The 20197-nt window shown below is 49.9% G+C and overlaps 1 protein-coding gene across 1 annotated transcript in view; it reads right to left on the reverse strand.

Annotated features, from left to right (window-relative positions):
• Positions 1–10301: 10301 nt before the first annotated feature.
• CELA3B (chymotrypsin like elastase 3B) overlaps positions 10302–20197 on the reverse strand; it is a 42835-nt gene continuing 32939 nt past the window's right edge. The window contains exons 2-8 of the mRNA XM_038747134.1: positions 19929–20014; positions 18280–18377; positions 17026–17160; positions 16461–16597; positions 15989–16131; positions 10641–10793; positions 10302–10405 (exon numbers count right to left, since the gene is read on the reverse strand). Coding sequence (XP_038603062.1) covers positions 10388–10405; positions 10641–10793; positions 15989–16131; positions 16461–16597; positions 17026–17160; positions 18280–18377; positions 19929–19979 — 735 coding nt within the window. The 5' untranslated portion in view covers positions 19980–20014 and the 3' untranslated portion in view covers positions 10302–10387. The remainder of the gene's footprint in view (positions 10406–10640; positions 10794–15988; positions 16132–16460; positions 16598–17025; positions 17161–18279; positions 18378–19928; positions 20015–20197) is intronic.

A 20197-nucleotide genomic window follows, 5' to 3' on the forward strand; every position in this document is an offset into this window, starting at 1 on the left:
CGAGGCTTAGTGGACAGAGGACGGGCTTGGGAGTCAGAGGTCATGGGTTCTAATCCCGCCTCCGCCACCCAAAAGTGTGTCACTCTGGGCAAGTCACTTAACTTCTCCGTGCCCCAGTTACTTTATCTGTAAAATGGGGACGAAGACTGTGAGCCCCACATGGGACAACCTGATTACCTTGTATCTACCCCAGTGCTTAGAACAGTGCTTGGCACATAGTAAGCACTTAACAAATACCATTATTATTATTATTACTCTCCCAAGCCCTTAGTAAAGTGCTCTGTACACAGTAAGGGCTTCATAACTATGATTTATTGATTGATGCCAATACAGCTTTGCCATCTCTCCTGACTTTATTCGGGGGTGGGGAGTGGGGACCAGAGGAGAAGTGGAGACCAGGAGCAGAGCACAGGACCATGACTCTACTACTGCTCTTGGGCAAGTCCCTTACCCTCTCTGTGCTTTAGTTTTCCCAATTGTAAAATGGGAAAAATAAACAAATTCAAAGACTATGAATGAATGAATCCCTTCTCTTGTCCCCACCTTAATAATAATAATTGTGGTATTTGTTAAATGCTTACTATTTGTCAGGCACTGTACTAAACACTGGGGTAGATACAAGGTAGTTGGGTTGGGCACAGTCCTTGTGCCACATGGGGTTCACAATCTTAATCCCCATTTTACAGATGAGAGAACTGAGGCCCAAAGAAGTCACTTGCCCAAGGTCACGGAGCAGACAAGTGACAAGTCATGCTTTGAACTCAGATCCTTCTGACGCCCTTCTGACTCCCAAGGGTGCTGAGAGGAGAAGGGGAGGAGGTATATTATGGGCGTGGGAGGAAGGGGAGGGTTACCCAGCTGTGGAGGAATGAAGGAGGCCAGGGGACCAGGTTTCCAAAATCCCAGGCTGGAATTAAAAATAGCTGTGGCCCTTACAGGATCACCGTGTAATTGTTTGCTCAGCTTTCCTTAACCTAGGATCCAGAAAGAGCCCAGCTGGGGAAGGAAGGAGGGTTGGAGGGGGAATGGAGGTCATTTCCTTAAGGTCAGCTGCTGAGGGACGAGTGCCCAGCTCAGACCACCCCAGCTCCTCTCCTCCCCATACTTCTTCACCCCCATTCCATCCTCTCCTTCTGAATAAGAATTGTTCCTGCCCTCTGTAGGGATATCCTCAATGCTGTTTGGTGGCGAAGGAAAACTCTAACAAAATTTCCCCAATCAATCAATTGTATTTATTGAGCACTTACTGTGTGCAGAGCATTGTACTAAGCGCTTGGGAAGTACAAGTTGGCAACATATAGAGACAGTCCCTACCCAACAGTGGGCTCACAGTCCCCACCACCGGCTCAGTCCTGCTCTTCTCTTCCCCTTCCCACTCCTGTTTCATTTTTTCTCAAATTGCTTCTCCCCTTTAGCTGATTCCTTTAGTTGCTCAATAAAATTCTGTTCTGTTGTACTCTCCCAAGCACTAAGTACAGGGTTCTGCACCCAGTAGACGCTCAATAAATAGCATTGATTGATTCGTTGATTCCCCCTGGAACAGTACCAAGGAATCCCCTCTTCAACAGAATGCTAGCTTAGTGGAGAAAGCCCAGGACTAGGAGTCACAGGGACCTGGATTCTAATCCTGGCTCTGCCACATGTCTGTTGTGTGACCTTGGAAAAGTCACTTCACTTCTCTGGGCCTCATCTGTAAAATGAGGATTAAAGCCCTACGGAGAGCTCACCTCCTCCAGGAGGCCCTCTCAGACTGAGCCCCCCTTTTCCTCTCCTCCTCCCCATCTCCCCTGCCCTGCCTCCTTCTCCTCCCCAAAGCCCTTGTATATATTTGTACAAATTTATTACTCCATTTGTTTTACTTGTACATATTTACTATTCTATTTATTTTGTTAATGGTGTGCGTATTGCTATAATTCTATTTGTTCTGACGATCTTGATACCTGTCTACATGTTTTGTTTTGTTGTCCATCTCCCCCTTCTAGACTGGCAGTCCGTTGTTGGGTAGGGACCGTCTCTATATGTTGCCGACTTGTACTTCCCAAGTGCTTACAGTGCTCTGCACAGAGTAAATGCTCAATAAATAGGATTGAATGAATGAATGAATGAATGAATGTGGGACAGAGACTGTGTCCAACTCTATTAACTTGTACCTTCCCCAGCTCTTAAAACAACGTTTGGAACATAGTAAGCACTTAACAAGTACATAGTAGTAATAGGAAACATAGTAGTAATAATAATAATAATAAGTTTCTGCTCCAGGTCTTCCTCCTCCAGACTCACTGGACTCACTAGAAGAAACAGCCAACTAAATCCAACACATAGTAGCAGTGGTAGTAGTATTTACTGAGCACACACAGAGTGCTCTGCACTGTACTAAGTACTTGGGAACTATGAAACAGAGAAATGACATTTCCTGACAACAAGGAATTTCTCATTCATTCATTCAATCGTATTTATTGAGCGCTTACTGTGTGAAGAGCACTGTACTAAGCACTTGGGAAGGACAAGTCGGCAACATTTAGAGACGGTCCCTACCCAGCAGTGGGCTCACAGTCTAGAAGGGGGAGACAGACAACAAAACCAAACACGTGGACAGGTGTCAAGTCACCAGAATAAATAAAAATAAAGCTAGATACACATCATTAACAAAATAAATAGAATAGTAAATATGTATAAGTAAAATAAATAGAGTAATAAATCTGTACAAACATATATACAGGTGATGTGGGGAGGGGAAGGAGGGACAGGGGGAGACAGATTCAAAGACTGGAAACTCCTCTGCTGACTGTAAACTCAACGTGGACAGGAAACGTGGCTACCAACTCTGTTGTATTTTCTCAAGTGCTTAGTAAAGTGCTTCAGTCCTCTAGGCTGTAAGCTCCTTGTGGGCAGGGAATGTGCTGTATATTTCTGTGCTCTCCCAAGTGCTTAGTACAGTGCTCTGCACACAGTAAACACTCAATAAATAATAATAATAATAATAATAATAATGATCATCCCCCTCGCCATCCCCCCATCTTACCTCCTTCCCTTCCCCACAGCACCTGTATATATGTATATATGTTTGTACATGTTTATTACTCTATTTATTTATGTATTTATTTTACTTGTACATATCTATTCTATTTATTTTATTTTGTTAGTATGTTTTGTTTTGTTCTCTGTCTCCCGCTTCTAAACTGTGAGCCCACTGTTGGGTAGGGACTGTCTCTATATGTTGCCAACTTGTACTTCCCAAGCGCTTAGTACAGTGCTCTGCACAAAGTAAGTGCTCAATAAATACGATTGATTGATTGACTGATTGATTAAGCACTTACTATGTGCCAAGCACTGTTCTAAGCACTGGGGAGGTTACAAGGTGATCAAGGTGTTCCACGTGGGGCTCACAGTCTTCATCCCCATTTTACAGATGAGGCAAATATAATTAATTGACTGACTTCTTTGCATTCAATAAATGCACTGATCTTCATTCCTGTCAAATATATATTGACGATAATGACTCGACTATCTACTCTGGATTTTTTTTACTATGTACCAAGCACTGTACTAAGCACTGGGGTAGATACCAGCTAATCCGGTAGGACACAGCTCATGTCCCAAGAGGAGCTCAAGGTTTTAATCCCCATTTCACAGACGAGTTAACTCGGACACAGAAAAGCAAAGTGACTTGTCCAAGGTCACTCAGCAGACATGTGGCGGAGCCAGGATTAGAACTCAGGTCCTCTGACTAGCAGGCGCACATTCCTTCCCCCAAGCTATGGTGCTTCTTGATGATCTATGCTGGATTTTCCATTTTGTGGGTCAACTTGTACTTCCCAAGAGCTTAGTACAGTGCTCTGCACACAGTAAGCACTCAATAAATACCATTGATTGATTGATTGATTGATTGATTGATTGATCTACAGAGATTTATAAACTCTTAACGGCTGCAAGCCCATCTTCCCTCTGACCACCACCACCCCCCAGCCCAACACAATGTCCACAGTCTACAGCTGCGATTTTTTTCAGACTCCATGGATTTAGCACCTCTCCCTCCCCTCCTCACCCAGAATGATCCCCCATTCATTCATTCAATCGTATTTATTGAGCGCTTACTGTATGCAGAGCACTGTACTAAGCGCTTGGGAAGTACAAGTTGGCAACATATAGAGACGGTCCCTACCCAACAGTGGGCTCACAGTCTAGCTACTGCCCCTCCTGCCTAGGTAGGACCCAACCTGCCCCGACCCTGCTCTAAGTGCTTGTTGTTTTCTATTATCCACAAAATCTGCCTAGTCAATCAATGGTGTTTGTTGAGCACTTATTGTGTGCACAGCAGTGTACTAAGCATCTGGGAGAGTACAGTAGAGTTGGTAGACAAAATCCCTGTCCTCAAGGGGCTTACAATCTAGTGGGGGAAATGCACGTCTGACACAATTACTTTCCCACCTTCAAAGCCTTATTGCAGGCAAATCTCCTCCGAGAGGCCTTCCCTGACTATCCCTTCTTTCCTCTTCTCCCATTCCCTTTTGTGTCACCCTGACTTGCTCATTTATTCATCCCCCCTCAACCCCATAGCACTTATGAAGATGTCTCTAATTTATTTATTTATTTATTAAAGCTAGATGTGTATCTAGCTTTATTTTTATTTATTGTGGTGACTTGACAACTGTCCACGTGTTTTGTTTTGTTGTCTGTCTCCCCCTTCTAGACTGTGAGCCCATTGTTGGGTAGGGACCGTTTCTATATGTTGAGAGATTCGAGAGTCATCAGCTCCGAACCATTGTTGTAAATTCATTCATTCATTCAATCGTATCTATTGAGCGCTTACTGTGTGCAGAGCACTGTACTAAGCGCTTGGGAAGTACAAGTTGGTAACAAATAGAGACGGTCCCTACCCAACAGTGGGCTCACAGTCTAGAAGGGGGAGACAGAGAACAAAACAAAACATATTAACAAAATAAAATAAATAGAATGAATACGTACAAATAAAATAAATAAATAAATAGAGTAATAAATATGTACAAACATATATACATATATACAGGTACTGTGGGGAGGGGAAGGAGGTAAGACGGGGGGAGGGCGAGGAGGGGGAGAGGAAGGAGGGGGCTCAGTGTGGGAAGGCCTCCTGGAGGAGGTGAGCTCTCAGTAGGGCCTTGAAGGGAGGAAGAGAGCTAGCTTGGCGGAAAATCCATCCGCTTCATCTCTCCTAAGGCAGGGATCCTGATAGCAAAATATTCATTCATTCTTCCATTCAATCGTATTTACTGAGCGCTTACTGTGTGCAGAGCACTGTACTAAGCGCTTGGGAAGTACAAGTTGGCAGCACTATGCAGAGCACCAAGCCCTAGGAGGTTGGGTCCAGGCCAGGCTGAGGGATGGGCTGCCCCGTGATTGCCGTGGGAACCGAATCTGGAGGACAGGGGCACTGACAGCTCCTGAGCCCCAGGGAATTGTTCGTTAACAGCTGGGAGAAGTGCCACGGGGCACCAGCTAAGTGATCAGGACCGTCCCAAAGGAGAGGCAGGGAGACACAGGGTGGGCCTGCTCACCGCCCCAGGCCCCGGTACAGGCCAGCCCAGGCTCGACCTTTAAAGCATTTAATCACCTTTCCCCCTTCTACCTCACCTCACTGCTCTCCTATTACCACCCAGCCCACACACTACGCTCTCTGATGCCAACCTACTCGCTGTACCACAATCTCTTCTATCTCGCCACCGACCTTTCCCCTACATCCTGCCTCTGGCCTGAAGCACCCTCCCTTTTCATAGAGAAGCAGCTTGGCTCAGTGGAAAGAGCCTGGGCTTCGGAGTCAGAGGTCATGGGTTCCAATCCCAGCTCCGACACTTGTCAGCTGTGTGACTTTGGACAAGTCACTTCACTTCCCGTCTCACAAGCCCGCAACCTTGGTGTCATCCTCGACTCCGCTCTCTCATTCACCCCTCACATCCAAGCCGTCACCAAAACCTGCCGGTCTCAGCTCCGCAACATTGCCAAGATCCGCCCTTTCCTCTCCATCCAAACTGCTACCCTGCTCGTTCAAGCTCTCATCCTATCCCGTCCGGATTACTGCGCCAGCCTTCTCTCTGATCTCCCATCCTCGTGTCTCTCTCCACTTCAATCCATACTTCATGCTGCTGTCCGGATTATCTTTGTCCAGAAACGCTCTGGGCATATTACTCCCCTCCTCAAAAACCTCCAATGGCTACCAACCAACCTGCGCATCAGGCAGAAACTCCTCACCCTGGGCTTCCAGGCTGTCCATCCCCTCGCCCCCTCCTCCCTCACCTCCCTTCTCTCCTTCTCCAGCGCAGCCCGCACCCTCCGCTCCTCCGCCGCTAATCTCCTCACCGTACCTCGTTCTCGCCTGTCCCGCCATCGACCCCCGGCCCACGTCATCCCCCGGGCCTGGTATGCCCTCCCTCTGCCCATCCGCCAAGCTAGCTCTCTTCCTCCCTTCAAGGCCCTGCTGAGAGCTCACCTCCTCCAGAAGGCCTTCCCAGACTGAGCCCCTTCCTTCCTCTCCCCCTCGTCCCCCTCTCCATCCCCCCATCTTACCTCCTTCCCTTCCCCACAGCACCTGTATATATGTATATATGGTTGTACATATTTATTACTCTATTTATTTCTTTATTTATTTTACTTGTACATTTCTATCCTATTTATTTTATTTTGTTGGTATGTTTGGTTCTGTTCTCTGTCTCCCCCTTTTAGACTGTGAGCCCACTGTTGGGTAGGGACTGTCTCTATGTGATGCCAATTTGTACTTCCCAAGCGCTTAGTACAGTGCTCTGCACACAGTAAGCGCTCAATAAATATGATTGATTGATTGATTGATTGATTCTCTGTGTCTCAGTTACCTCATCTGTAAAATGGGGATTAAGACTGTGAGTCCCCCGTGGGACAACCTGATCACCTTGTATCCCCCCAACGCTAAGAACAGTGCTTTGCACATAGTAAGCGCTTAATAAATGCCATCATTATTATTATTATATCCAACAGATGATCACTCTCCCCACCTTCAAAGCCTTATTAAAAGAGAAGCAGCGCGGCTCAGTGGAAGGAGCCCGGGCTTGGGAGGTGGAGGTCGTGTGTTCTAATCCCGGCTCCGCCACTTGTCAGCTATGTGACTTTGGGCAAGTCACTTCACTTCTCTGTGCCTCAATTACCTCATCTGTAGAATGGGGATTAAGATTGTGAGCCCCACGTGGGACAACCTGATCACCTTGTATCTACCCCAGCGCTTAGAATAATAATAATAATAATGATAATGGCATTTATTAAGCACTTACTATGTGCAAAGCACTGTTCTAAGTGCTGGGGAGGTTACAAGCTGATCAGGTTGTCCCACGGGGGACTCACAGTCTTAATCCTCATTTTACAGATGAGGTAACTGAGGTACAGAGAAGTTAAGTGACTTGCCCAGAGTCACACAGTGTTTGGCACATAGTAAGCGCTTAACAAATACCATCATAATAATAATAATAATTATTATTATTATTAAAAGCACATCTCCTCCTCTAAACCCTCATTTCCTCTTCTTCCACTCCCTTCTGCTTTGCCCTTACACTTGGATTTGCACCCTTTATTCACCCCTCCTTCAGCCCCAAAGCACTTACGTATATATCCGTAATTTATTTACTTACAGTAATGTCTGTTTCCCCTCTAGACTTTAAGCTCATTATGGGCAGGGAATATGTTTTATTGTTATATTGTTCTCTCCAAAGTACTTAGTACAGTGATCTACACAGAATAAGTGCTCAGTAAATATGATTGACTGATTGATTGGGCTGGAAGAAAGAAAGCAGAAGCCCGGGCATCCATTTGGCAAGTTCTGGGTTCTTCCACAGCCTCAACAGTTTCTGATTTGCCTAGGGGCTCTGAAGACCCCAATCCCACCTCAAACCACCACCTGAACCCTCCTGAAATGAATCAGAACAACCCAGAGTCCCCCCGAGCCCCACTGCCTCGGAACACGCTCTGGCAGGTGATGAACAGCCAGTGGATGGCATTTGTTAAGCACTTACTATGTGCCAGGCACTGTACTAAATGCGGGGGTAGATGCAAACTAATCAGGTTGGACACGGTCCGTGTCCCACATGAGGCTCACAGCTTGAACCCCATTTTACAGATGAGGTAACTGAGGCCCAGAGAAGTTGAGTGACTTGCCCAAGGTCACACAGCAGACGTGGTGGAGCTGGGATTTAGGCATGGGCTCTATCTCCTAGGCAAGAGACAAGACAGAGTATGCACATTGCCCCTTCCCCACAACCCTTCTGAGCGCTGGCAAGCCCCGCAGGGTGCCATGCCCGGAGCTGTGCCCGAATCCTTGCCCACAGCCGTGCCCGGAGCCATGCAGTTGTGGCAGGAGGAGTGAGAAGAGCTGCTGAGTCTAGCCTGGACTTAATAATAATAATAATAATAATGGCATTTATTAAGCACTTACTATGTGCAAAGCACTGTTCTAAGTGCTGGGGAGGTTACAAGGTGATCAGGTTGTCCCACGGGGGGCTCACAGTCTTCATCCCCATTTTACAGATGAGGGAACTGAGGCCCAGAGAAGTTAAGTGACTTCCCCAAAGTCACACAGCTGACAAATGGTGGAGCTGGGACCTCCCTGGCCCTAGAGAAAGGCTACCTGCATCCCCGGCTCTGAGGAAGTGTGCTGAGTGAGTGTGAGTCCCCCTGTGTCCACCCGTTGGAGAGTGTCTGAGTGTGAGTGTGCCTGCCTATGTGAGTGTGACTCGTCTGTGGGTTTGGGTGACTGAACGTATGTGTGGGTCTGTGTCTGCATCATCATCATCAATCATATTTATTGAGCACTTACTGTGTGCAGAGCACTGTACTAAGCGCTTGGGAAGCACAAATTGGCAACATATAGAGACAGTCCCTACCCAACAGTGGGCTCACAGTCTAAATGTGTCTAGCTGTCAGAATGTATCTGAGTGTGTCTACGTGAATGGGACTTGTCTGTGTGTCTGAGTGACTGAGCGTCTGTGTGAGTGTGACATTCATTCATTCAATCGTATTTATTGAGTGCTTACTGTGTGCAGAGCACTGTACCAAGTGCTTGGGAAGTACAAGTCGGCAACATATAGAGATGGTCCCTACCCAACAACGGGCTCACAGTCTAGGAGGGGGAGACAGACAACAAAACAAAACATTTAGACAGGTGTCAAAATCGTCAGAACAAATAGAATTATAGCTCTATGAGCATCATTAACAAAATAAATAGAATAGTAAATATGTACAAGTAAAATAAATAGAGTAATAAATATATACAAGTGCTGTGGGGAGGGGAAGGACATAGGAAGGGGAAGGACGTAAGGCTGGGGGGGGATGGGGAGGAGGAGAGGGAAAAGGGGGCTTAATCTGGGAAGGCCTCTTGGAGGAGGTGAGCTCTCAATAGGGCTTTGAAGAGAGGAAGAGAGCTAACTTGGCGGGTGTGTGGAGACATGTGTGTGTGACTGAGTGTGAGTGGATCTGTGTGAGTGGGTCTGAGCGTGAGTTTGTCAGTGTGAATGTGACTTGTCTGTGGGTTTGTGTGTCTGTTGTGTGAGTGTGACTCGTCTGTGGTCTGTAGGCAGGTATTAAGTGCTGGAGGTAGATACAAGATAATCAGGTTGGGCACGGTTCCTGTCCCACTGGGGCTCACAGTCTTAATCCCCATTTTGCAGATGAGGGAACCGAGGCCCCAAGTAGTGATGTGACTTGCCCCAGGTCACACAGCAGACAAATGGAGGAGTCAAGATTAGAACCCAGGCCCTTCTGACTCCCAGGGCTGTGCTCTAACCACTAAGCCTCGTTGTTTCCCGATTTCCAACTGGCCTACCCCTTCCTGGGGATAAACACAGGACATCTTCATGTAACAACTCGTGGGCATCCCAGTGTCCGGCATACGGTCAAGTGCCCAGCCATTCTGTCCGGATCAGCAGAGCCCCATGTAGCCAGGCTGCTGGAACTGGCCTGGGCCAGAGGAAGGGAGTTGGGCTTTTAGAAGAAGCGATAGCAGGGAAGTGGAGGCCCGGCTTGGTCTGGGGGAGGAGGACGGGGAGAGCCGGCTCATTTAGGCTCCTGGGCAGCTCTGAGGCTGGAAATCCTGGGCAGCAAGAGTAAAGGAGAGGCCAGAAATCCAAAGAGGACCCGGGATGAGCCTCTGGGGGCACTGGGAGGAGCTTAAGGTGGAGAGCCAGCAAAGAAGGAAGATACCCACTTTAAAGGCCAAAGCCAAATGAGGGTGTCACCCAGAGGGACCTCCTCCCACCCCCAGGGGGTATGGCGACCAGAGGAAGAAACCAGGAAACAAGGAATGAGCATTCTTCAGTGTTTATTATGTATGTGGGAGGTGAATCCGGGACCAGAGGGGCCACAGCTTATCCGAGCCGTGGGCAGGGGCTGGCATCTTCTAGTTGCTGGCCATGATCTAGAAGAAGAAAAAGCTGGTCGGTGGCCTTGGCAGGCCGGAGTGCAGGGTTGGGGGAAAGGAGAATGGAGGGGGCTTCTAGGGCAGCCCAGGGGTAGTATCACCAACCACTGACTGGTCCAGGGGAATCCAGGCAACCAAGGAGAACAAGAGGAAGGTGGGCAGCACCCAGGATAGAGCAACGCTGGACACCGGGAGAGGAGCAGGGAGGAGCCCCGGGGACGGACCCACTCACCCCCTGGATCCAGGATATGAAGGCCGAGTCTCGGGTGAAGACGCTGGGCTTCTTCAGGGTGTTACAGCCGCTGCTGGAAACGAAGCTGGCAATGCCTTGAATGTACCACCTGCCGTCGGATCCCTTGCAGTTGAGCGGTCCCCCGGAGTCTCCCTGGAATGGTCACAGCCTCATCGGTCCTATTCCTCTCGGAAGATCCCAGCATCCTGCCCTGAGACCGTGCCCCTTCAACCTTATCCCCCAGTCAACCAATCAGTCAATGGTATTTATTGAGCATTTAGTGATACTAATAATAAAAATAGCAATGGTATTTGTGAAGAGCTTACTATGTGGCCAGCACATTTCTAAGTGCTGGGATAGATACAGGATTATCGGGTTGGACACAGTCCCTGTTTCAAATGGGGCTCACAGTCTGAATCCCCATTTACAGATGAGAGAACCGAGGCCCAGAGAAGTGAAGTGACTTTTCCCGGGTCACGTAGCAGACAGGTGGCAGAGACAAGATTAGAAATCAGGTCCTTCTGACTCCCAAGCTCATGCTGTTATCCACTAGGCCATGCTTCTTCCTGGTCTCAGGGTGTGCAGAGGATTGCTCTAAGTGCTTAGGAGAGTACATGTTCCCTGCCCACAACGAGCTTACAGCCTAGAAGGGGAGACAAACATTATAATTTTGGGGAAAGTGGGGTGAATATCAAGTGCTCAGAGTAGTACAGATCCAAATGCAGAGGCAACACAGAAGGGAGAGGGAGTAGGGGTAATGAGACCTTAGAGAAGGCCTCTTGGAAGAATTGATTTTAATAAGGCTTTGAATGTGGGGAGAGTGATCATCTTCAGCGTGGCTCAGTGGAAAGAGCCCGGGCTTTGGAGTCAGAGGTCATGGGTTCGAATCCCGGCTCCGCCACTTGTTTGCTGTGTGACCTTGGGCAAGTCACTTCACTTCTCTGGGCCTCAGTTCCCTCATCTGTAAAATGGGGATGAAGACTGTGAGCCCCACGTGGGACAACCTGATCACCTTGTATCTATCCCAGCCGTTAGAACAGTGCTTGGCACATAGTAAGTGCTTAACAAATGCCATCATTATTATTATCATCATTATTATATGAAGGAGGAAAGAGTTCCAGGCCAAAGGGAGGATGTGGGAGAGGGATTGGCAGCAAGATAGAGGGACAATGAGTAGTTTGGCATTAGAGGAGCCAAGTGTGTTGGCTGGATTGTAATGGGAAATCAGTGAGCTATAATGGGAGAGAGCAAGGTGATTGAGTGCTTAAAAGCTGGTGGTAAGGAGTTTCTGTTTGGTCCTGAAGTGGATGGGCAACCACTGGAGGTCCTTGAGGAATGGGGAGACATGGAATGAATGATTTTTTTGTAAAACGATCTGCTCAGCAGAGTGAAGTATGAACTAGCATGGGGAGAGACAGGAGGATGGGAGGACCTCCCTGCCTCAAGATAGGATATAATAACTACTTGAATCAGCAGAGTAGTAGTCTGGATGGAGGAGAAAGGGTGGATTTTTGTGATATTGTGAAGAAAGAACAATGGGATCTGGAGACAGATTGAATATATGGGTTGAATGAGAGAGATGAGTCCAGGACAACTCCAAGTTTACAAGGTTGTGAGGTAGGGAAGATAGCGATATTGGCTACAGTGACAGGAAAGTCAGGGAGGACAGAGTTTGAGTGGGAAGGTGAGGAGTTCTGTTTCAGGTATGTTAAGTTTGAGGTGTTGGGAGGACGTCCAAGGAGAGATATTTTGAAGGCAGCAGGAAATGTTAGACTCCGGAGAAGGAGAGAGGTCAGGGCTGGAGAGCTAGGTTTGGTAACTATCAGCATCAGTTGAAGCTGTGGGAGCGAATGAGCTCTCCAAGGGAGTGGGGGTAGTTGGACAATAGAAGGGGATCCAGAACTGAACCTTGCGAGAAACCCACAGTTAGAGGGTGGGATGCAAAGGAGGCACCTTCCAAAGAGTCTGAGAAGGAGCAAAGAGATAGGAGGAAAACCAGGAGAGGATGGTGTCAGTGAAGATAATGTTTTCAGGAAAAGGGTGTGGTCCACAATGTAAAAGACAGATGAGAGTTCTAGGAAGATTAAGGTGGAGAAGAGGTCATTGGATTTAGCAAGAAGGAGGCCACTAGCTATTTAAAGAGGGTAGTTTCAGTGGGGTGAAGGGGGTGGAAGCCAGATTAGAAGGCAGGTGGAACAAGGAGAGAATTGGAGGAGAGGAAGGGGAAGCAGCAGGTAAAGAGAATTCACTGAAGGAGTTTGGAGAGGAATAGTAGGAGGGAGATGGGGCGATAACTGGAGGGAGTCATTGGGTCAAATGAGGAGTTTTTGAGGATACATGAACATGTTAGAAAGCGGTGGGGAAGGAGCCATTGAAAAGAAAATGGTTGAAGATGGCAGTCGGGGAGGGAGAAAGGGAGAGGGCCAAGTGTTTTGATGAGATGCAAAGAGATGGGATCAGACATTCAGGTGGAGAGGCAGACTTTGAGAGAATGCAGGAGAGCTTTTGAGTTGCTCCTGGAAAAGATGGGAATCCAAGAAGGGGCAGGAGGAGGAAGGGCCTGGAGAAGAGCAGGGGAGATTTTAGGAAGCTCACACCTGGTATTTTCAATTTTATTTTTTAAGTATAATAATAATAATGGCATTTGTTAAGTGCTTACCATGTGCAAAGCACTGTTCTAAGCGCTGGGGAGGATACAAGGTGATCAGGTTGTCCCATGGGAGGCTCATAGTCTTAACCCCTATTTTACAGATGAGGGAGCTGAGGCACAGAGAAGTTGAGCGACTTGCCCAAAGCGGCAGAGCCGGGATTTGAACCCACGAACTCTGACTCCCAAGCCCGGGCTCTTTCCCCTGAGCCACGCTGCTTCTCTATAGGGTCATTAGGGGCAAGAAATAGGGACCAAGGGGACAGGGGTCTGAAAAGTCTGAAGCAGCTGATGGCAGGCAATGGGCATGGGTGTCAATAAGGATGGAGAAATATTGTTGCTAGGCAGAGGAGAGGCCAGAATTAAAGCAGGGAGGTACCTCAGTTACCTCATCTGTAAAATGGGGATTAAGTCTGTGAGCTCCATGTGGGTCAACCTATCAGGCAAAAACTCCTTACTATTGGCTTCAAGGCTGTCCATCACCTCGTCCCCTCCTACCTCACCTCCCTTCTCTCTTTCTACATCCCAGCCCGCACCCTCCGCTCCTTTGGTGCTAACCTTCTCACTGGGCCTCGTTCTCTCCTGTCCCGTCATCGACCCATGGCCCACATCCTACCTCTGGCCTGGAATGCCCTCCCTCCTCAAATCTGCCAAACAATCACTCTTCCCCCCTTCAAACCACTACTGAAGGCTCACCTCCTCCAAGAGGCCTTCCCAGACAAAGCCCCCCTTTTCCTCAGCTCCCCCCTCCTCGCCATGACTTGCTCCCTTTGCTCTTCCCCCCTTCCCACACCAGAGCACTTGATATGTACATTAATACACTTATAGATTAATTAATACACTTAATACACTTATAGCACTTATAGATATGTACATACCTATAATTCTATATATTTCTATTAATGCCTGTTTACTTGTTTTAATGTCAATAGCTATAATTCTATTTATTTATATTGATGCTACTGATGCCTATTTACTTGTTTTGATGTCTGTCTCCCCCCTCTAACAATAATAATAATAATGGCATTTATTAAGTGCTTACTAGGTACAAAGCACTGTTCTAAGTGCTGGGGAGGATACAAGGTGATTAGGTTCTAAGCGCTGGGGAGAATACAAGGTGATCAGGTTGTTCCACATGGGGCTCACAGTCTTCATCCCCATTTTACAGATGAGGTAACTGAGGCACAGAGAAGTGAAGTGACTTACTCAAGGTCACACAGCTGACAAGTGACAGAGCCGGATTTAGAACCCATGACCTCTGACTTCCACTAAGTCGCTCAGCTTCTCCTCTAGACCGTAAACCCTTTGTGGGCAGGGATTGTCTCTCTTTATTGCTGAATTGTACTTTCCAAGCACTTAGTACAGTGCTCAGCACACGGTAGGTGCTCAATAAATACGATTGAATGAATGAATGACAACCTGATTACCTTGTATCTACCCCAGCGCTTAAAACGGTGCTTGGCACATAGCAAGCGCTTAACAAAATACCATGATTATTATTGTCGTTATTGTTATGAATTTGAGATAGACTGGGTTAGCCTGATGTCTGGATTTCCGCCAGCAGCATTCCGCAGCACTTGCACAGGAGCGGAGGAAGAGGATTGTGGAGGTGATCCGGGGCTGCGGGTTAGTGATATGATATAGGCAGAGGGACAGTGGAGTGAAGGAGCCGAGTGAAGACTCGCAAGGCTGTCTGGTCTGGATTAAATAAAGCCGTATTGGCTGTTGGGTATGTTGGGAAACAGAGGCCAGAGAGGGGTAGCAGCTGGCTCTAGATTGCAAAGCAGATAATAATAAAAATTATTATTATTATATTTGTTAAGTTTTTACTATGTGCCAGGCACTGTAATGATAATAATAATAATAATGGTATTTGTTAAGTACTTACTATGTGCCAAGCACTGTTCCAAGCACTGGGGTAGATACAAGGTAATCAGGTTGTCCCACATGGGGCTCACAGCCTTAATCCCCATTTTACAGACGAGGTAACTGAGGCACAGAGATTAAGTGACATGCCCAAAGTCGCACAGCTGACAAGTGGTGGAGCTGGGATTAGAACCCATGACCTCCGGCTCCCAAGCCCGGGCTCCTTCCACTAAAGCCACGCTGCTTCTCCACTTTCTACTAAGCGCTGGGGTGGATACAAGCAAATCAGTTTGGAACACAGTCCCTGTCCTATGTGGGGTTTACAGTCTCAATCCCCATTTTCCAGATTAGGGAACTGAGATCCAGGGAAACGAAGCAACTTGCCCAAGGTCACACAGCAGACAAGTGACGGAGCCGGGATTAGAACCCATGACCTCCTGATTCCGAGGCCTATGCTCTATCCGTTATGCCATGTGTCGGAGTGGAGAGTCCTGGAGGACCTCCCCACCGTATCCCTGGAGGTGTGGGAAAGCATTTAGAGAAGTAGTGTGGCTCAGCGGAAAGAGCCCAGGCTTGGGAGTCAGAGGTCATGGGTTCTAATCCCAGCTCTGCCACGTGTTTGCTGTGTGACCTGGGGCAAGTCACTTCACTTCTCTGAGCCTCAGTGACCTCACCTGGAAAATGGGGATTAAGACCGTGAGCCCCTCGTGGAGCAATCTGATCACCTTGTATCCCCTCCAGCGCTTTAGAACAGTGCTTCGCACATAGTAAGCGCTTAGCAAATGCCATCCTCATTATTATTATTATTATTTAGGCTGGGACAGTGTTCACTCACGTTGCAGGCTGACTTGATGTCCCCGCCGGCACAGATCATGGTCTGCATGACCGTGCTGCCCCACCAGTCCCGTTGGGAGCAGTGAGCGTGGTCCACGACGGGCAGCAGGGCCTGCTGCAGCTTGTTAGGGAGCGGGCCTCCGGCTGAGGGGCGGGAGACAGGGAAAGAGAGAGAGGGGAGAAAGAAAGCTTGGCCTGGAGAAGGTACTGGGGAGCCCAGGACCACCACCGGGAGATCCTGGAGCATCTCCTGCCAGCGCCCCCCACCCTGCCTCAGCCACTAGGAACGGCCAGTCCCCCCACCCCAGACTCCACACACTGTAGAGGATGCTCCAGTTGCAGTGGACAGTCAACCCCTGCCCAGACCCCTCGTACTGAACAGGAGGCCCCAGCTGCTGGGGGCAATCAGCCCTTGCCCAGCCCCCATGCACTGTAGTGGGTGTCCCAGTCAGTGCCACCCAGTCCCCACGCACTGTAGAGGGTGCCCCAACCGCTGACGTAGCAGGGAGTATTGTGGGGCAGGATCTGGCCTGCTGGTGGCAGACAGGCCAGCTGCACCTTGTCGCTGAGCTGGGCCCTCTGGGAGAGCTTCATGAGGGCCACGTCATTGCTGTAGAAGAGACGGGGGGAGAGGACCTGAGTCGTGCTGGGCCAGAGCTGGGGCAGGGACTGGAACAGGGGTTAGGGCTGGCACGGGGGGAGGGGGCTCAGAAGTGTGAAATGGGGCCCCCAGACCCTCCGAGTTAGTGCCGTTTCTCACCCCAGCGAGCAGGTGGTGGCTCTGTCTCTGAGGGTCCCCTGGGGCCCCTGCCGCTTTGGGGATGGGGAGTCAAGAGCGGGGGCAGCGAGAGGATGGAGCAGAAGATGAGGGAGTGCAGGAGGACCCCAAGTTGGGGAGGGTTGGTAGGACAGAGGTCGAGGCTCTGGGGGAGGACCAAGAGCAGATCGGGGGTAGGCTGGGGAAAGGCCCGGGACAGGTCAGGGGCTGGATGGGGGGTGGGGGAGGAGAGGCAGGCCCGGGCAGCGGGTGGCACTGACCCGCAGGAGACGCAGTTGGGGTTCCAGAGCGGGTGCACGAAGATATGCTGGGAGAGGATGGGGATGGTCTGCTCGCTGCCCTCATAGACTCCGCGGTCGTACTCTCCCAGCACCGCCTGGTAGGTGCGAGATTTCCTGAGATGGACGGACAGAGAGGGCCGTGGTGGGGAGGGGCTGGGGCTTGGCGAGGGGGCCATGCCTGAACCCACCCCAGGGCCCCCAAGAGCAGCTCCATCCTCAAAATGAAGCCCCAGTTGGATCTGAGACTTGGGAGCCAAGGAGCCGTGGGTGGGTCTTTCAGGGCTTGAGGATGGAGGACACCTCCCACACTGGAGCCTGAAGACACAGGCCTCCTCCCCCAGACCTTGAGGACGCAGGACCCCTTCCCCACCGGAGTTTGAGGACACAGAACCCCTCTTCCACTGAAGTCAGATGACACAGGACCCCCCCTCCCACCCCTAGAGCCCCAGGAGACAGGACCACCCTCAGTTCCTCAGTTAGAGAAGCAGCGTGGCTCAGTGGAAAGAGCCCGGGCTTTAAAGTCGGAAGTCATGAGTTCAAATCCCAGCTCCGCCACTTGTCAGCTGTGTGACTTTGGGAAAGTCACTTCACTTCTCTGTGCCTCACTTACCTCATCTGCAAAATGGGGATTAAGGCAGTGACTGCCCCATGGGACAACCTGATCACCTTGTAACCTTCCCAGCACTTAGAACAGTGCTTTGCACATAGTAAGCACTTAATAAATGCCATCATTATTATTATTATAGTTCCTTAGAGCAGTGGGAAGGAGGCCGAAAAGGTCCTGAGGAGACAGAACCCCCTCCCCCAATCCGGCCACCAGAATAATAATAATAATAATAATAATGATAATGGCATTTATTAAGCACTTACTACGTGCAAAGCACTATTCTAAGCGCTGGGGAGGTTACAAGGTGATCACATTGTCCCACAGGGGGCTCACAGTCTTAGTCCCCATTTTACAGGTGAGGTAACTGAGGCTCAGAGAAGTTAAGTGACTTGCCCAAAGTCACACAGCTGACAATTGGTGGAGTCAGGATTTGAACCCATGACCCCTGACTCCAAAGCCCGTGCTCTTTCCACTGAGCCACGCCGCTTCTCTAATAGCGAGGAGGGGACTGGCCCCAGACTGAAGCAGCCCCTTCCTGCCCTCTGGCACACTGGGCAGATGGTGCAAGGTGAGAGACCGTGGCCCCAGCTGGCCCCCCCAGTTACCGTTGCCAGCCGCGGACTCACGAGATGCAGTGTCCGGCGGTGAGGATCCAGTCCTGGGAGATGAGGCTGGCTCCGCAGGTGTGGTAGTACTGTCCTCCTGACAGGTACTGCAGGGAGACCTGAAGGGCGGGGGTGGGGGGCGGGGGTCATGGGGAACAACTGGCCCGGGCACCCATATCTGGGCCCTCCAGGATGATTGGCACTGCAGGCTGCTGCCTGGAGGGATGGAGTCAGTCCCTGCCCCTTTCTTCCCCCTCCCCTCTTTCCTCTTCCCTTCCCAGTCCCTCCTGCCTCTCCCCTCCCCCATCATCATCATCATCAATCGTGTTTATTGAGCGCTTACTGTGTGCAGAGCACTGTACTAAGCGCTTGGGAAGTACAAATTGGCAACATATAGAGACAGTCCATACCCAACAGTGGGCTCACAGTCTGGCATGGGGCTCTGCACACAGTAAGCGCTCAATAAATACGATTGAATGAATGAATGAATAGTGCATAGCCAGAGCAGAAGGGTAACAGCCAGTGTTGCCAACAAGCCACCTGCAAGGGGCAGAGCCTGAAGCCATCAAGGCTGGAGCAGCAGAGAGCAAGTGACTTTCCGCTTATTCCCCGAGTCCGGCTCCGGGCCTCCCCGCCCTGCCAGAGGCACGTACTTCTGGCCCCTGGCCACGCTGGGCCTATCCTGAGGGAGCCAAGTTTCAGGGCAGAATTTTCCCGGAGAAAATTTGATCTTTGCTCCAATTCCTCAGGGGCCCCACTGGCTCTGAGGGATCCAGCTGACGGGACAGAGCCTGGACCCCAGTGACCATCAGAGAGGGCAGAGCCAAGGCCCCCCAGTCCCACCTCCCAGTTAACCTCTGGTCCTGCCCCTTGGCTAGTTAACAGGCTGTTAGGGTTCTTATCCTGTCTCTGCTGTACTGTTCTCTCCCAAGGACTTAGTACAATGCTCTGCACGTGTAAGTGCTAATAAATACCACCGATGGATTGATTCAGGCAGTCGAGCAGAAAGCTTTCTACACTACTGCCAACCGGGCCAACTTCCAGCCAGTCAAGGGCTCACAGGCCAAGGAAATCCCATCCTGTCTCCACTTTCCAACCTGATGAGGCAATCGTGAGCCAAGATAATAATAATAATAATTATGGTATTTGTTAAGTGCAATTTATGTGCCAAGTGCTGTTCTAAGCGCTGGAGTAGATACAAGGCAATCAGGTTGTCCCACGTGGGGCTCACAGTCTTCATCCCCATTTTGCAGATGAGGGAACTGAAGCCCAGAGAAGTTAAGTGGCTTGCCCAAAGTCACACAGCTGACAAGTGGCGGAGCTGGGATTAGAACCCACGTCCTCTGACTCCCAAGCCCGGGCTCTTTCCCTTAAGCCACGCTACTTCTCGATACCCTTGGGTTGGGTTGGGTCGGGTCAGGGTAAGGGAAGACTAAAGCCACGTCCCTCAGGAACCAAGCTGAGTCTGGAAAGAAAATGAGCAAAGACTGGCCGGGAATTCGGCCCAAGTCTGCTGTCCCAGCATGGAGCCAGACCTCAGAGCCTGCAGCCTTCCTTTGAAGCTCTCCTTTGACACATCTTCTGCTCCCCATGTCCTTGCCGCCTTTCCCCCTGTCCTCTGCACCCCTTCCCTGCAGGGTCAAAGGGATCACAGGGTGGGTGGTCCTTACCTGCCACGGCCAGCTGTAGGGTTTGGCATCCACCCCATTGACCACCCGCATCAGGGGGGAGTAAGTGGGGATTCCGCAGCTGGAGACTGGACGGGAAAAGGGGGAAATCTTGTCATGTACTATTTTTGCCCCTTCCCCAACCAGGCTGGGGACCCATTCTGCCGGGGCCATTGCCGGTGCAGCAGGGCCAAGTTAGGGGTCTGTGGGGCCACTGTCCCCTCCAGTCCTGCCCGCTGCCCCTTCCACTAGCCACAGGCAGACTTTCCTTG

Source organism: Tachyglossus aculeatus, chromosome 5 (assembly GCF_015852505.1).
Source record: "Tachyglossus aculeatus isolate mTacAcu1 chromosome 5, mTacAcu1.pri, whole genome shotgun sequence".
Lineage (NCBI taxonomy): Eukaryota > Metazoa > Chordata > Mammalia > Monotremata > Tachyglossidae > Tachyglossus > Tachyglossus aculeatus.